The sequence below is a fragment of the Pristis pectinata genome, chromosome 18 (genome assembly GCF_009764475.1).
Source record: "Pristis pectinata isolate sPriPec2 chromosome 18, sPriPec2.1.pri, whole genome shotgun sequence".
In the NCBI taxonomy this organism is placed as follows: Eukaryota; Metazoa; Chordata; class Chondrichthyes; order Rhinopristiformes; family Pristidae; genus Pristis; species Pristis pectinata.
In genome coordinates this window covers 24,121,726-24,140,191 of record NC_067422.1, presented here as the reverse complement: position 1 = coordinate 24,140,191, position 18,466 = coordinate 24,121,726, and the positions used below count along the sequence as shown (strand labels likewise).

Here is an 18,466-nt window from a genome sequence, read left to right as displayed (position 1 = left end):
AGAGCAGAGATCTCTAAGAGGGAAGAGGAAGAAATCATTCAGAAACTTGCTCGCCTCCCTGGTGAGGTTTAGAAGGAAGAGCTGCAGATCTGGCGGTATGGTTTTATTCCTCTTAACGTTATTTCCAAAGACAAGGATACTATTTCATAGCTATAACCTTAGTCGCTGTTGGTTTAAGATGTGTTTTTCGAACCAAAATGCTTCTTGAAACTGATCGCACGCTATTCAATAGATCTGCTACAGGACGGATTTCAACTAAGACATGCCTTTGATTTGTTACTACTTTGTTCTAAAACGTGATTAAAACTGCGCTGATCTTTCTTCAACGCTTGCAGGTTTGAGATGCCTAATTGTGTGCTCTGCAATTAAGTGCAATTAAGTCTCAAGTCGTTCTGATTTCAGATTTTTTTTCAGTAGTGAGGTATCCGCGGAAAAAAGTCCCTTTTGAAATAATTTGGCCCACACAATTCAGTCTCAATAAACCAGGAAGGAACAACTGGTTAACTGAATAAGTGCAAATTAAGTCAAAGTGCAAATAAAGTCTAAGTGCGCCGTCTTTAAGAGTGAAATTATCGTGATTGGGACAGACATAAAAACAGAAAATGCTGGAAACACCCAGCAGGTCAGACGGCATCTGTGGAAAAAGACAGGGTGAACGTTTCAGTTCGAACACCCTTTGTCAGAACATGTCTCTGACAGAATAGATACATAGAACTAAAACTGTGTGTGATTACAATTAACCTGCCATATTTGGCCACAGTGACTTATTTGAGCCCATTGATTTTGTGACCTCCGAGAGTGTTCAGTGCTGTAGGTGATCAGCAAACGCTTAGATGTTACTGATTTAACTGCTTGCTGATAATGCTGCCCCCGCACCCCCATCCATTGTGTTTCCCCCATAAACTCACCAAAGGACCATCATCTGCTGATTACTGGAAGTAATGAAACCCTCTTTGGAGCCACAATGCAAACAGGATGGCCACAAAGCATTAAAAATTAATGTCTGATGTACACCAGACAAGAACAATTAGAATAAAGAATTACATTGCAACGACTGTGATATTTCACAGGAAATGTTATTTTCATTAAGTGCAACACAATGTGATAACAAGTGAATTCTGAGGTTAAAATACTCAAATGAGAGACTGGAGGTATAAAATTGTCAAAGAGATGTACCATAGTATGACATGAATTGTTACTTAAATGCATTAAAGGACAGGCTAATGGTCCATGGGGAAATTTATAGATAGAGAAGAATCTGGAATGTTTTCCTTCAAGGAGTATAACAATGAAATACCACAGCTTTATCTCTGAGTAGCACTTATAAAGTTATAAATGATCTTGATGCACTTTACACATGAGTAAATGGGAAGAAACAGGAGGCTGATGGAAATGTTGTTGAAAAGATACTTGTTTAAGAGGCTCTTAAGGGAGAAGATTAATAGCAAGGTAAAGCAGCTGAGAGAATAAATTGTATGGCCTAGGTATCTGAAAAATAGAAAACAGTGAGGAATGTTGGATAAGGGGGAATTTCATGAGACCAAAGTCATGGAAGCTGGCCCTTCAGCCCACTGAGTCTATGCCAAACATCAAGTACCCACATACACTAATCCCATTTTATTCTCCCTGCATTCCCATCATATAGCCCAATACTCTACCGTCACCAATACACTAGGGGCAAGTTACAGTGGCCAATTAACCTAACAACCCACACACCTTTGTGATGTAGAAAGAAACTGGAGCACGTGGGAGACATCCACATGGTCACAGTGAGAATGTGCAAGCGCCAGTGACCTGGGTTCAATTCCGGCCGCTGTCTGTAAGGAGTTTGTACGTTCTCCCCGTGTCTGTGTGGGTTTCCTCCGGGTGCTCTGGTTTCCTCCCACATTCCAAAGACATACAGGTTAGGCGTTGTGGGCATGCTATGTTGGCGCCGGAAGCGTGGCAACACTTACAGGCTGTCCCCAGAACATTCTACGCAAAAGATGCATTTCACTGTGTGTTTCGATGTACGTGACTAATAAATCTCATCTCATCTCCACACAGACAGCACCAGAGGTCAGGATTGAACCTGGGTCACTGGAGCTGTGAGATAGCAGCTGTACTGGCTGCACCACTGTGCTGCCTGCCCATAGCCAGAGGACCATAAGGAATAATGGTCATCTTTGAATAATCCTATGAATATGTGTTCATCAGAGAGCATTCATGAGGACAATGCAGATTTGGTACTGTAAAACTCTAATAATCTGGCACTCTGCTGATGTCGGACCAGCAGATTTTCTAGATGATTAGATGTAACATCCATTAGCACCCCTAAACATTTTAATTTCACTTTGTTTCACATGTTACACAGTAATAGAAGAAATGTTCCAGTGAAGCCTTCGGTGTCATTAGCCTAATTAGTTTGTTGCAATACCGTGGGCAGAGGGGCCTGTTCCTATGCTATACTGTTCTATGTTCCAAGCCAGTGAATTTAAAGGAAACAGGAAATATACAAGCATTCTGGACTTGGCTCGGGCCCCAAACTGATCCATGTTCCTGAACCCTGGTATTCCGGATTCCAATCCCAGACTGAGCCGCACACCCGGCCCACAGTCTGGACCCCAGCACCGCCCACAGTCTGAACTCCTGCCTCTGGCTGCACATCCTGCTTGCACTCTGGACCTCAGTCTCGTGTTCCAGACTAGTGAGTGAGCCAGATGCTGGACCATCAGAATTTCCAAACAATTGGATGCTGGATTATTGGAGTTTTATTGTATGGGCTTCCAAAAGGTGTTTGATCAAGTGCCATACAATAGGGTTGTCAACAAGATTGAAGTCCATGGAATAAAAGGAGCAGTGGCAGCATAGGTAGAAGTTTGGCTAATGGATAGGAAAGAGGAGTTAGGAGGGTAAGGCTGTCTTTCAGGCTAAAGAAAGTGTACAGTGGAATTTCTAAGGGGTCTGTACTCGGACTGTTGCTCTTGTTAATATTTATTAATAACTTGCCCATAGGTGTTCAGGGCATAGTTTCAAATGTGTAGATGACTCAAATCTTGCAGGTGTTGTGAACTATGTATGCAGTAAGAGAGGTGGAGACAGGCTGGTGAGATGGGTGGACACTTAGCAGAGGAGATGAGAAGTGTTACTTTTTTGATTGGAAGAATGAGAACAGGGAACATAAATTAGAGGGCACCATTCGGATATAATAAAAGAGAAATGTGGGGATACATATGCATAGTTTAAGAAGTGGCAAGGCAGGTTGAGAAAAAACAAGGTATACAGGGCCCCAAGCATGGAGTACAAGATAAAGAAAGTCTTAACAAACCTTTCAATAATGCTGGTTTGGACACAACTGGAATATTGTAGCCAATCTAGGATGTCACACTTTAGAAAAGATGCAAAGGCTTTGGAAAGGGTGCAGAAGAGATTTACTAAAATGATTCCAGGGATAAATGACTTGGATTGTGTAGGTAGACTGAAGGAACTATGGTAGTTCTCCTTGGAACATTGGAGGTTCCAAGAGGATCTGCAGCAGTATTTAAAATCATGAAGTGTGCAGGCAGAGTAGAAAGAGCTCACAGAGTAGTCATGACCTTGGTGACAGAGAATGGGAGAGATTGACAAAATAACAAATAAAATTGACATGAGGAAAAACTACTTTACACAGCAAGTGGTTAAGATCTGGAATGCACCACCAGGGAAGGGTGTGGAGATAGTTTCAATTGTAGCATTCAAAAGGGAGCTGGACGAATAACTGAGAGAATTTGCAAGTCTATGATTTTAACTGGGCACTGCAAGATCAAATATCATTATTTAATAGAGGGCAATTTTCATGTTTGTTTTCTTCTGGAGATAAAAGTAAGAATAAAAATAAAAGGGATGGTCATAGAGTTGAACACAGATGACAACAAACTGGAGTAAGTTTTATATATGTAGAGAGAGAGAGAGAGAGAGAGTGATAGGGAAACAGCAGAGATACACAGTGAGCAGACTAATACAATAGTTAGAAAGTCAATGGCAAGCAAACTGACAGATAAAGGAGGGAAAGTATATTTTTGTAGACTTGTCAGTGAGTAATGCCCATGACATCTATTGGCACTTCTGTCAAAAGCTATGGGAATAGTCTTTCAAATCGAATGTAAGGTGATTTGATAATTAAATCACATGACTGTTGATAATACAGTTGTTGAATCTGTGTATCTATTATTTAGATGGGGAAATTATGGCGAAAAAAAAGACTGAATTGTGTTTATTGGTGTAAACTTCTCAAATTATCAATGCAATTTCTTGATAAATGCTGCCTACCTTATTTATCTCACATAATAGCATATTCAATTTGCATTGTTCTAGGTTTTTGAAAAAGAGGGTAAATAATTCCCCTGTGCAATATCAATGACATCTATAAAAATTTTAATATATTAATAATTAATGATAATAAAGAAGTAGTGGGCAATGAGTTGAAAGCATCAAACAATGTTGGTTGCAAAACGTGTAAATAAATTTCAGATGCAATAATTAAAGTTATTTTGATAAAATAGTATGATGTGTTTGTATTATTGATTTCCATCTAAAATTATAATATTTTAGAACTGGACTTGTTGGCATGAATGTCTTCCTATGCTGCAGAATGATCTCAAATACATGAGCTATATCCTCAACACTGGCTTACTGGAAGCACAAGCCACTTCTCCAAATCCATTATATATTGGATTATCTAATGCTAGCTACAAAAGAGATATTTGTTGTCAGTAGGATGTCTAATATCTTTGCAAATGCTTTTTGCTGCATCTTCTTTCCAAATGTGTATTACACTGTCATTTTGTATTTCTATTACAGGTCCATTCAAAGCATCACTTAACAATTTATATTCCATACACTGAGCGCTGTTATTTATTAAGATGGCATACATGATTGTAGAAGAGAAAACAGATTCAATCCTTCACCTTACGAGGTCTCCTGGTATTAGGTCCTGGTCTGTGTTGGTTGGTAAGAGCATAGTAATTAAATCACCTTGATTCAGATGGTAGCATTCTCATTTCTGACTAATTAGAATGTAGGTTTAAATTCCACACCAGTATGTTGGTGCAGTACTGAATGTTATCTTTTGAGTGATACATTCAGACCAGAGTCTGATGTACCTCATCTGGCTTTTCGGGTGAATACTAATGATTCCATGGGATTAATCAAAAAAAGAATAGGATTTTCCAGCCATCGTGATCTTTCTTTGGTGAATAACACCTCCATGTGAAAGCTTAAATTGTTTCATATTGTATCATTGCAAGCACAGAACAAGTGCTGCAGAGCAAGCCCCACACATCAGAAGTAATTAATTGAATGGAGTGCTTTTGACGTGCTTATTCAACAAATAAATTAATTACTTTGGTCTATAACAACAGAAGTTTGTGGGTGAGTTAGTGTCAGCAGCAAAAGGAAATCACCAGGATTCTTATGACTAAGAGAATAGTTAATAATTAAATACTTTTTTCTCTTCTGCAGGAATTGGTTCCATTGGTTTGGCTGCTGCCTACTACAGTACAGGTAAGAAAAATCAGAATCTAATCTTATATCTCTAATATATTTACAATTGTTGTACTTTACAGATTTGAAAACAACTAGGTATTTGCAGTCACATCTAATCAAAGGGAACCTAGAGCCATGGAGTCATAGAGCAATACAGCACGGATACAGGCCCTTTGGCCCAACCAGACCATGCCGACCACAGTGCCCACCCAGCTAGTCCCAGTCTCCTGCGTTTGGCCCATATCCCTCTAAGCCTTGCTCCTGCATGTACCTATCCAAGTGCTTAAATGATACAATTGTACCTGCCTCAGCCACTTCCTCTGGCAGCTCGTTCCATGTACTCGCCACCCTCTGTGTGAAAAGTTGCCCCTCAGGTCCCTTTTAAATCTTTCACCTCTCACTCTAAATCTGTGCCTTCTAGTTTTGGACTCCCCTACCCTGGGGAAAAGACTGTTACCATCCACCTTATCGATGCTCTTCATGATTTTATAAACCTCCATAATATCACTCTTTATTCTCCTACACTCCAAGGAATAAAGACCTAGCCTGGCCAACTTCTCCCTGTAACTCAGGCCCTCTAGTCCTGGCAACATCCTTGTAAATCTTTTCTGCACTCTTTCCAGTTTAACCACATCTTTCCTATAATAGGGTGACCTAAACTGTACACAGTACTCCAAGTGCGGCCTTACCAATGACTTATACAACTGCAACGTAATGTCCCAGCTCCTATACTCAATGCCGTGACTGATGAAGGCCAGTGTGCTAAACGCCTTTCTCACCACCCTGTCTACCTGTGACGCTGCTTTCAATGAACCATACACTTGTACTCCTAGGTCCCTTTCCTCCATTACACTCCTTGGTTCCCTGGTTTCTATTATACTATTACCACATTCGTAGTATAAGTCCTAAGCTAGTTTGACTTTCAAAAATGCATTATCTCACACTTATCTGTATTGAAGTCCATTTGCCACTCCTCAGCCCACTTCCCTAACTGATCAAGATCCCCCTGTAATTTACAATAACCTTCTTCACCACCAACAACACTTCCTAATTTCATGCCATCCGGAAAATTACTGATCAAGCCTCGTGCATTTGTATCCAAATCATTTATATAAATAAATGAAAATTTCAACCCCAAAACCTGAAAAATTAAATCCGTTAACAGAAATAATAGATAACAGAAGTAATTGTAATACATTAAAGTTAGATAGAAGAAGCAGGAATGGATTACATGATAACACAATTAATGTTTTTATCTGCAGAGCTCTGAAGGCTTTTGTTGGATGGAATTGTTAAAACTGCAGATTCAATATATGAATAAAGTAAAATGTGGGAATGAATATTAAAAAGGAATGAATATTGAAGGATTTTCTGCCTTCAGTGGATGTAAATCCACTAATTCAAATAGAAGAAAATTGGGCAAGTCCCTTTACACATGTTGTTTGACCTGTCTAATTTCTGATGTTTGTTGTGCCCAAGTGGTTCATTGTGGCTGGATATGAAGCCAGGAAAATCACCACTTACCTCCATTCTTAAATTGTCAAATTATTATGATGGCAAAAGCAAATGATAAGGTGTTTATGCAGAGTGTGGTGTCAAAATATTGTCTGTTGGTAAATAAACTGACCATGACTGGAAAAGTGCAGTTTTGAACTTTGCTGTTTTTCCACTGTAGAGATCATTGGCAGGAGTGAGATGTCTAATTATTAACAACATTGATGGATAACCTAGACTTGTGTTAAAATTAGTTACTATGTGTTGCTGCATTGTTGATTATAGATGTAAGTTCCAGACAAACATGCTAGATATAAAATGCAGCTCTGCAAAACATTATTGAAGAGAAGTCATCTATCTTTTACATGTAAATTGGAAGCAAATAAGATTTTTTTTCAGTTTCACTGCCAAATTTAGTGGAGTGGGTTGCTTACATTTTGTAGAACTGATTTTTACTTTTTTTTAAATTACACAGCGAAGGTGGCACTTTCCTCTACTGTAATCAGGCAGCTTTGTGTCACACAGTAAAGAAAATAGCCCAATGTATGGTCCTTACTGTTTGCTCTCCAGCTTCAGTTGGAAAGGTTTCATTATGTTCTATGAAGTTCTAAGAACATGCAATGTCATTGGATCACTTGATAACAAGTAATAAGTTTGTGGCAAAATAAAATAGATAACAGTATCGGTCTGTGTACCAGCAGCACAGAAGGCTGTAGATCTAAGCATTGGAAGTTTATGATCTTGAATCGGTTTTCAACTGGCATCTTACCATTGTGAAAGCAGTAAAGAAGTTGGGATGGGCAGTCGTCTGGACTGGATTTAGACTTGAAAACTGATTACAGAGGGTTACAAATCAAACCTGCGTAGTATGTTGGGCAAAAATATTTGAAAATTATTTTAAAGGGAACAGGACTGTGTTTTCACCTGAAGTTTCATGAGCCTTGCACCTTGTGGTCTGCCTGCACTGCACTTTCTCTGTAACTGTAACACCATATTCTGCATTCTGTTATTGCTTTTCCCTCATATTACCTTGATGTACTGTTGTTGTGAAGTGATCTGTATGTCTTTCACTGTACTTGGGTACGTGTGACAATAATAAACCAATTACCAATTCATAAAATATCTTGGAATTTGGGTTCCGCTGGATTCCAAGGTAATTTGAAATTACATCAGATGATGCAGTGTTCTGACTGTATATTTACTGACGTGAATACAAGTTCAGATCATTTATGAAAGACCGAACAGGATCAACTGAATTTAACCGTTTATTGTTTGCAGACAATTGGGCATGGAAATTATTTTATGTGGCTGGGTGCTTTTTTGTAGCCATACAAAACTTGGAAGACTGGGAGGTAGGAAAGTACTTGTCTATTTAAAGTTTGCCTTCAGTATTTGTGATATTGAGATAAAGTGAATCCATGATTATACATTATTTTTATACCACTTGTGAAATGAAAGTTAATGTGACTGAGTATTTGATGGTTATTTTGAAAAACTTTTAAAAAATGCTGTAACTCAAGATTCTAAAATGGTGATAAACTCAAGTCAATTTTCAGTCACTTTTAAGATGTTCCTCACACTTGATTTTTCCCTCTTAGTTGTAGATTTCAATGGCAGTTGCTCCCTCAACAGCCACTACATTGGTGGGTTCAATTGAACCTCTTAGCTGAATTTAATGGTAGTAAGATGGAAGTATAAATTTCACCAACTTCACTTCATGTGTAGTTCATGTAGTCAAAATTGTTGTGATTTCTGCCCTTTAAGTATCTTTGAATTTACTTCCCTGTGCAATTATTTGCCAACTAACCTCAAGTTATAATCAGAAAAGTCGAGTTTATTGTCATATGCTCAAGTACATGTATGCACGGGTGCAATGAAAAACTTACTTGCTGCAGCATCACAGGCACATAGCATCATATAAGCAGCATTCACAAGAGAAACATTATACACAATTTTTACATGAAAGCACAACTAGAACAAAAAAAAAGTCCATTTTAGTGAAAAGTGGTCAAAGAGTTCATAGTGTTGCAAAACTGCAGTGATTAGGGTTTTGCCGGTTGGTTCAAGAACCGAATGGTTGAAGAGAGGTAGCTGTTCTTGAACCTGGTGGTGTGGGACTTCAGGCTTCTGTACCTCCTGCCCAATGGTAGGTGTGAAAAGATGGCATGGCCCAGGTTGTTTGCCAAGTTAATATTTTGCAATTGAATTGATAAATGTTGAATTACTATCTGAATATTGGTAAGTTACAAAAACTTAAATGGGGATAGCTCTGTTTTTGCAGTCGCTGAATGTGTGCACCATTATTACATATAGTCTTCTGAGCATTGCCTTTTATATTTGATGAATGAAAACTTTGTTGGTTGTTGAACACTATGATTAACTGGCAGGAAGTAAGAATGAAGGACAAAGCTTTATGTCTTTTATTTATTCAATGCTGATACCTTTTCTGCTTTTCAGGAAGTTGTATTTGACAAGATTAAAGGAACTGCAGTTCTTAAAAATTTTAACCTTTATACAAGGATATTGACCATGTGGTCCAACAGTCAGGAGCAAGGTGAGGTGCTAATTGGTATCTTTCTTCAAATAGCTTTTTGTCTTTGGTGAAAAATTCTTTGAATGCAATGACAGAAATCTTAAGTATATTGAGATGGTGGGGAAATAACTGCTCCTTTTGTACAGAACAGGAATTGTTTTTAGTTCATGTGGATTGCCAGAAATTGATGTATTAATATTTTCAAATCCGTCTAAAATATTGAGGATAGGATAAAGGCTAAAATAAAGATTGGGTCCTTCGTGGGAAGACCAACATCTTAATGTGAACCTTTGCAACAGGCTAATAACATTGAATGTGCCTTCTTCTGCAGACTTCACCTTAATGCAACAACTTGAGCCACTTCTCCTTTACCATGTTCAAGGAACACTGAGTGGCATCATTTTGTGCTATAATTTTTATGCTAGTTCTGTTTATGCTAGTGACTCACAGCAGTCTGTTTATAGTTGTGACGCAGATTCAGCATATTCGTGACGTGACTGTGGAGGAGGAGAGAATCCGCTATTTGGGCAAAGGTTATGTTGTAGTACTGAGGTTTGCAACTGGGTTTTCACATCCACTTACCCAAAGCGCAGTGCTAAGTAATCAAAGGTAAACTCTTAATGTTTCTTGAGACTTTTTGGATTGTGAAATATATTAATCCAAGTTATACTGAATTTATGTTGGAGAAATAGAAAAAAGTATTGTTTATATTGATATATCACACATCCATGCTGAATTAATCACTTAACTTGAATAAGTTCTTGCTAATTAAATTATTTTTCATATTTCCAATACCAACATCTCCAACTGATGAGCCTAGGGCCAAAGGGATGGTCTGGATTCATGATAATCCACACAGTTGGGCTACTGCGGAAACATCAGCTCAAAAACAGACGAGAGGGAAATATAGGAAAGAAGGGAGTTTTGGAAAGCTGCTCTTGTGAATCTTTGAACTGAACATAGGACCCTAGAAGTCTAGGAGCAAATCATACTCGTCCTCAGATTAAATAGGGAGGCAAAGCACACATTCATAAAAATTATTTTGCGAGAGTAAAATAAGTATGTAGGTAGTAATCAGAAAAGAAAAATATTTTTAAAGAATTCTCATGGATGGCAAAACAAGTGGGAGTTGCAAACTATCATATGGTACCTTGGCAATTTGGTGAAGCACCTTCTGCTTTATCAACTACTTTGAAGTGCAGCCACTGTTGATAAGTGAAAGTAAATTAGAATCAATAAAAAGCATTTTCTTGTCAGATGAATGCAGAAACCGTTGTAAAGTACGGCCTTGAAGGCCCAATGAGTATGTGCCAGCTATTTTGAAATACAATCCATTTAGTCCCACTTTTTTGCTGTCAGTCTGTATTCCTGACATCTTTCCCACCAAGTACATTCACTTTTGTTTCAAAGGATAGTATTAACTCCGTCTGCACCACCCTATTTTGTGCATTCTAAGCGCTCACCACTTGTTGCGCAGAAAGGTTTTTCCCATTGTCGCCTCTGTTAATCAACTTAAATTTTCATCCTTTTGTTATAAACTACAGTAAAGAGTTTTTATTTGATTCACATTTTTTAAAATCTGCCTCTTAGGTTTTTTAGTCTCTGGTGAAATGTTAAAAGGATCCTGAAATTTCATCTTTACTATCCCAACTTCTATTTATTACTTCACATTCCTGATTCATAAGATCAGGGCATTTCCGTAGTGGGGGCATTCCTGTTTCTAATGCTATTTGCCGTCAGATATCGATTCAAGGGGATTTCTCAAATTCCCAAGGTGATTTAAAGAATTCTTATGGTTGACAAATCAAGCAGGAAATAAAACAATGTGTAGAAATACTTTAAGCATTACATAGAACATACAACAATGCATACAGTGTACATAGTACAACACAGGAACAGACCCTTCAGCCCACAATGTCTGCACTGACGATGATGTCAGTATAAACCAATCCCATCTGCTTGCACATGGTCCCTATCGCTTTGTTCGTGTATCTGTCTAAATGCCTCTTAAGCATTGCTATCATATCCGCTTCTACCACCACCCCTGGCAGCCCGTTCCTACTACTCACTGTGTAAAGAAAACTTGCCTTGCACATCTCTTTTAAACTTACCCCTTCTCACTTTGAAACTATGTTCTCCAGTACTTGACACCCTGGGAAAAAGACTCTGACAACCTACCCTTTCTATGCCTCTCGTAATTTTATATACTTCTATCAGTTGCCCCTCAGCCTCGGTGCTCAAGTGAAAACAATCCAAGCTTGTCCAACCTCTCCTTATGGCTAATACACTCCTATCTAGGCAACATCCTGGTGAACCTCTTCTATACGATCTCCAAATCCTCTACATTCTTCCTACAGTGTGGCAACCAGAACTGCACACAGTGCTCCAACGTGGCCTAACTAAAGTTTTATACAGCTGCAACATGACTTCCTGACTTTTATACTCAGTGGCCCAACCGATGAAGGCAAGTTCTTCCCTTCTTCCCTTATATTCCTCAAGTCCCTTGTCTGATTTCAGCTTCCTAAACCTTACATATACTTCCTTCATCTTTTTGTCTGAACTTACAGCATCTATTGTTATCCAAAGTTCCTGAACCTTGCCATCCTCACAGGAACATGCTGGCCCTGAACTCTAACTAGCTGGCCTTTCAGACTACTTGCCCCAGTTCCTACCTAATACTGTTGAAATCAGCCTTCCCCCCCACCCCAATTTAGCACTTTCACCCGAGGACCAGTCTTATCCATCACTATCTGAAAACTTACATACAACAATCTGCAGAGCACAGATAAAGATTCAAATGTATGATTAAGATGGAAGCTGAGGTAAAAATATTTTCTAATCCAGGTTGGAGCCCTCACAATCAGCATAAATTGTTTTTCTTGAGGACTGCAGAGTTTGCTAAGTGGTCACTATGGCTTAGCATTTAATTTAAAAATGCAAACCTGAAAACACAAGGATGCACAGAAAATTCCAAAGTTGCTGTAGGTTTCGCGGTATATTGACAATGAAAAGTTTCGCTGTCATTTAAATATGTTTTGAAGTTGAGAACATTTTTTTGTGATTGATCCTTTAGCTCATTCCCTTTCCAGATTACTCCACTTTTTCCTCACATCATGAACTCCTCTGAAGAGTTTCTTTAAGGCCATACATACTCTGAAAGCAAGTGTGTGACCAACTGGTGTTCACTGTCCTGGGGTAGGACAGGAAGTGAGGTTTGCTTGGCCTCATGTTCTGGCCAACTGGAAAAAAAGGCAAGGGTTGATCACAATGGTATGGCTTTCAGGGAATTGCAGGAAAATTAGTTGATTGGCTTGTGTTGCTGCTCTAAATGTACCATTCAACACAAAGTTTGCATTTCTAATTTGCTGTCTTTCTCCTCTTTTCACAGTGATGTTAGTGCCATAGCGGACCTTATAATTAACTTTCTAAACCTTAACAAACCTGCCTTTGATGAGAAACCAGAATTATCTCCAGATAGCAGTGATGGTACCGGTAGTGACAATGAAAAAAACTGAAGATTAATGGCAGAAAGCTGTTCACAGACATTAAGAACACAACCAAAGTAAATCAAAGGCTTTTAACTCCTGACAAAGTTGTGGAACATTAAAAAAAATCTATAAACACACCTATTATGAAACTATATAGTGATCAATCAATGTCCAACACTTAACAACCGGGCAAACTTCTTCCCTGGTGAAATAAACTACGTTCCACTGATACTAATGTGGACTACTTGCTAAGGTAGTTTGTTGCTTTAATTAAGTGTATTATAAAAAGTGCAAACTGTAAGAACTAATAGCTGCTTAGGAAAACTGGAATGGAGAAATTAGTCTGGTATTTATTTTGACCTTTCCAGTTCAAAATGGGTGGCACAGTTGTGAAGGTAGTGTTCTTGCCTCATAGCTCCAGGTTCAATCTGTGTGGATGTTCCATGTCCTCCATGTGACAACTTGGGCTTCCCATGGGTGCTCCAGTTTCCTCCCACATCCTAAAAACTTGCTTATTGGCACATTAATTTGTTAATATAAAATACCCTCAGTGTAGGTGGATGGGAGAAGAATCAGGGTAGAGTTGATGGGCTTGAGAGAGAGTGAAGTAAGTTGTGAAATGGGTTTGATGGGATTGCTGTGATAGCCAGCACAGTCCTGTTGGGCTGAATGGTCTCCTGTATCAAAAGGAGATGTAATATGAAAATATTCTGCCTACAGTCCACTTCAACCTTCTTTCAGGGGTTTCCTGAGAAAGATTGTTCATACAATTGTGTTGCAAAAGCATAAATTTTGGATATATAAACCAAGTACATGGATGATGAATTTAGCAATAGTTTAAGTGCTGAGTATTTGTGTAGTATCTTGAGATGATTGTGAATGGCTAAATACACTTTGTGCATGAGTTGCCTTGTTTTGGCAACCCTTTTTTTTTCATGGAATTACCATTTTTGTCAAGCTACTGTCAGAACTACCATTTAATACTGAACGTCGGTCAAGCATTATCTATGGAGTTAACATTTGAGCTTAATAATAGTATTTCAGATTTCCAGCATCTGCAGTATTTGCTTGTATAATTCTGAATAATTTGCATATTCACCATTTTTAAATAAAGTCATTGCGTAAGGAAAGATATTTTGAAATATGTAAAAGAATTACATATATAGATAAGAAATAATGTAAAAGAATTACATATTTGAGGATATTCCAGGCATGGAGATTGCAAACCATGAAAGTGATGCTCCTCACATACTCAATACTCAACCTCTTGTTGGATTCAGCTTTTGTTTGACAGATAGAAATCATGAGTGTGACCAGACATCCCATTCTATTCTATGGATATTACCTGCGTCTTCACTCATCAATGTTATGCTCCTTCCACCACAACCTGTAGCCCCTCTTCACCCATATCGAGTGGTCTCTGATGTATTGTTTCCCCAATCTTTCTTCCTGCCCACTCTCCTCATTCACTCATTCTCTTCTCTCTATTTTGGGGTCAATTATCTTACACTGGACTTAATAAATATTGCATTTGATCTTCACAGTTTGGAATGTAATTAAAGATTAATTTATTCATATTTAAACCAAGCCTTGTTTGTGTGCATATTAATGGCTAATTAAAGAACATTAAATAAACTTTAATAAGTTTAATCTGCATGGGTCTTTTCAAACATTAATCATCTTTACAAGAGGGTTGGTGCACTAGCATCTGGTTCAAATTCTAAGGAAAAGACATTAAGATCACAGGTTAAATTAGATTATATCTAATGGGAATATTTTCAAATTTAATTTGATAAACATCCTGCTTCAAAAATAACAGCACATAAGGAAAACTTAAAATGCTGTCATTGATCACCTAACATGATTACTCAAAGACTGCAGGGGTTTGATCAGCACTGGCTTCTTAGGGCAATTGATTATGTCCTTGAAAGTATGACTTACCACACCAGCAACAAATAAGAATACATTGTACTGTAGAACTCGGATTCAGAGGATGGGAGATATAGTTGTATACATGCGATATCTCACGACCTATTTTTGCAGATGCCCCTGTTTTACCCTGCTGAGGTGTCAAGCAGGAGGTCAGCTGCCGTTTCCTAGGCTTTGGGGCCATGTGGCTCTTCGAAGTTTTATGTGCAGCTCCTGATCCAGCAATTGCAGCCCTCTGGGGCTGCTTGTGTCCACTCATCAGGCCAGCTGCCCTCACCTTGACTCTCCAAGAGTTCCCAGAAATCCCAGGATACTCCCAAATCTTTCAAAGAAATGGCAATGATGCATCAGGCAGAGGCACATGCAGACCAGAAGTGCTCTGGAGGCAGGAGACGGAGGTAAAACTTGACTCTTTCCAAGCACTAATCCAAACCTGCACTGTCTACCTGGGGCCCCACAGATGCCAGATCTGGGACCCCAAGCCGAGGACCTGACTGAGCTTGGAACCCAGAATAGGTGTAGAACCAGGAAACAAGGGATAAGTTATCCATGGACAAGAGATTCATAGACCAGATGCAGGTCCATATTCAACTCCAGATGCAAGTGATGTACATGGGCCTGTCACTGTATGACACTGGTACACATGGGGCTGTCACTATAAACCACTAGGATACATGGGTCTGTTACTCTATAACACGGACATTATTGGTGGGCATAGGTCAATCACAGTAAAATACAAGTGTACATGAATGGTGGGCACAGACCTGTCATGTATAACACTATGGTACGTTACTGGTGAGCAATGGCCTGTTGCTCTCTAACCCCAGGATGCAGTACCAGTGGTAGAAGTCTCGCTCAGTACTGCTGGAGTACTCTACAGTATTGGTGGACACAAGTCTGGAGCTATGTGTCAATGGGATGCAGTATAGGTGGCACTATAACACTGTGATACAGTATTGGTAAGTACAGTTCTGTCAGCATAGAACATTGGGGTACAATACAGATGAGTACTCGTGAAGTGGTCAGACACAGGGCTATAGCTTGAAGGGTTAACTTGCAAATTTATATTATGAAGCATGTTTGAGAACAAAGAGAATCCCTGAGTCTGAAATGATGCAGACCTGGTCTATGTAAGAGTATGAGAATAAGAGAAACCAGGTGGTTCCTGTGAGGAATGTGGTAATTGGAGATAATAGGCCTGGTCCTAGCACCTTGATGATGGTAACCAAGGCCTTAATTGAACAAAGAGATACTGCAGGTACAAAGCCACTAGATGAGGGTCCATAAACACAAGATGATCATACAGTGAGGATGACATCAGAAACACCTGATCAAGCACCTTCTCGTCTTGGGGTTGGGTCAAGTGATAGTTGAACATGGGTACACTGGTGGAAATGCTTTATGTTATCTCTGAATGTGTATAAAAAATGGGGGAAGAGAGTGTGGACTGCACTGATAAGGTGAATAGGCCTCTCTCTGTCCTTCACAAGGTGAAATATTGATCGAATAAATAAGTTACTCTTTGACCCAAGAGGGGAAATGTGAGCGATTCATTTGCTCCACAACGTAGGTATGTCTCTGTATAGTAGATACTGATCTATCATAGTAAAGCACAGGTGGATACAGGTATATCTTTCTATGAAAATGATGTGCAGTACTTTTTGAAAGTTATTCATTTATTATTAATGCCTGTCTTATTAAGAGTAAATATCACTCGACAGCAGTGTCAATGAGAAGTGGGTACTGGAGGGCATAGGCTTGTCCCAATAATGCTGTGCACAATACACTGTGGGCAAATTTGTCACTATGTAACACTGGGCATAGTACTGGTGATTACTGGTCTGACACCATAAAATACAGGAGTATAGTACTGGTGGGAACAGGTATACCACGGCCTAACACTGGGGTACAGGATTGGTGGGAACAAGTCTGTCATTGTGTAACACTGAACTACAGTACTTGGGTGGCACTGGTGGAAATAGATTTTGCAATGGCTCGAACTGCAATTTCAAAGAGCTGTATGGGAATGTTGGGCTGTAAGTTTCTTTGAATGAACATTCTGGTTCCAGCATCCCTTGCAGTTTGTTTTTTGCTAATTAGAGACAGGCATGTGTATTTGAACTTGAGGGATTCTCAGTTAAAGCCAATAATGCAAAAGGCACAAATTATTGAGGGCAGAAATATATCCAGCTCCCTTAAATGTTTGCCTCCTGAAAAAATTGTTTGAACAGCTAACTATATAAAAAAAATAGCCTTATGTATTTTTCTGAATGGCTTGGAGTACGTATTGCCTTGTAGAGTTTATCTCCGAATGTAGGGTTATCATTGCCTCACGGTCTTCTCTGGGTCCTACTCCAAATAAAACACCTTTCTCCTTACCCAGCAATGTTGTGTACTTTAAAAAGAACATGGGAGATGTTGAAAAGCAAAATAGTGCAGATACTGGAAACCCGAAATAAGACAGAAAATACTCAATGAGGCAAGCACACATGCAGAGAGAGAAAACCAGTTAAAGTTTCATGTTGATGACCTTTCAATGGTTCTGATGTAAAGTCATTGACCTGAAACATTAACTTCCTGTTTCTCCCTTCACAAATGCTGTCAGACCTGCTGAACATTTTCAGAATTTTCTTACGGGAGATATTAATCTCATTGGCAAAATGGTAGGGCAACTAGAGATGTGATGAGTGGAGCAGTGAGCAGAAAACTATGGCGTCGTATCTTTAAACATGTGGTGATGTATGATTAAAATAACAAGATTTCTCAGGAATGGCCCTTGAAAGTTATTTGGATTATAAATGTAGCCCTCCCTGTGCATTTCTGATTTAGAAAATTCTGGTCTCTGTCCTGAAAGAAATAATTGCTGTTGTACTTACATGGCTCTTTTCTTATGCTTTTAGTAGAATTTCAAATAAATTTCATCTTGTCATTTGGGCTACAGATCATTTTCACAGGAAAGCTATTTCTTCTGCATCTCCCAGCAGTTACTTATTGTAACTTGTGTGACTTAATAGCAAATGTAGAAAACTTGAACACATTTTTAGGGTAGTTAGTGGCATATAAATTAATAAACATGCACATATTATCTTATCAGTATGTATTTTTGTGTGTGCATTAGTGGGGACTGCTGGTGGTGTGAGGATGTTACTATGTGTGTTAATTGATTAGTACTTTATACATACCAGCATCTCTCCTGACTTTTTTACTGGTATTATTGCCATGTTGTATTTTCTTTGGCTGGTGGAAGTGAAATTTATAGGTATGTTCTAACAATTTACATTCATTAGCTATTGATATCGATGCTTTCTCGTTGAATTAGTGACACAAAAATTGTCTAACCTCCTTGCCTCCACTTAGCTGGGAAATCCTCATGTTTAATTGCTGTTTGCACAGACTTGTTGAGAAAGTGGCACTTAAATGTCACCATCCAGCAGACGAAATTGCTACTCTGTAAATGATCAAGGGCACTCGTAGGACTTAATTATGGACCACAATACTTCTTAATATAAAGGTGTGCTTC

The 18,466-nt window shown here is 38.8% G+C and overlaps 1 protein-coding gene across 1 annotated transcript; it reads left to right on the top strand.

Moving 5' to 3' along the window:
• The first annotated feature begins 4 nt into the window (after positions 1-4).
• Positions 5-14,671, top strand: LOC127579927 (cytochrome b-245 chaperone 1). The gene is made up of 7 exons (XM_052032990.1): positions 5-95; positions 4,819-4,968; positions 5,479-5,520; positions 8,275-8,348; positions 9,454-9,550; positions 9,994-10,138; positions 12,918-14,671. Exons 2-7 carry the CDS (start codon positions 4,881-4,883, stop codon positions 13,042-13,044), a joined length of 573 nt encoding a protein of 190 aa, XP_051888950.1. The 5' UTR covers positions 5-95; positions 4,819-4,880; the 3' UTR covers positions 13,045-14,671.
• Positions 14,672-18,466: the final 3,795 nt, after the last annotated feature.

Coding starts and splice junctions, on each gene's coding strand:
- LOC127579927 (XM_052032990.1), top strand. CDS start 4,881: ATGGCATACATGATTGTAGAAGAGAAAACAGATTCAATCCTTCACCTT. Junction 5,521..8,274: donor TGCTGCCTACTACAGTACAG/GTAAGAAAAATC, acceptor TATTGTTTGCAG/ACAATTGGGCATGGAAATTA. Junction 8,349..9,453: donor AAAACTTGGAAGACTGGGAG/GTAGGAAAGTAC, acceptor TCTGCTTTTCAG/GAAGTTGTATTTGACAAGAT.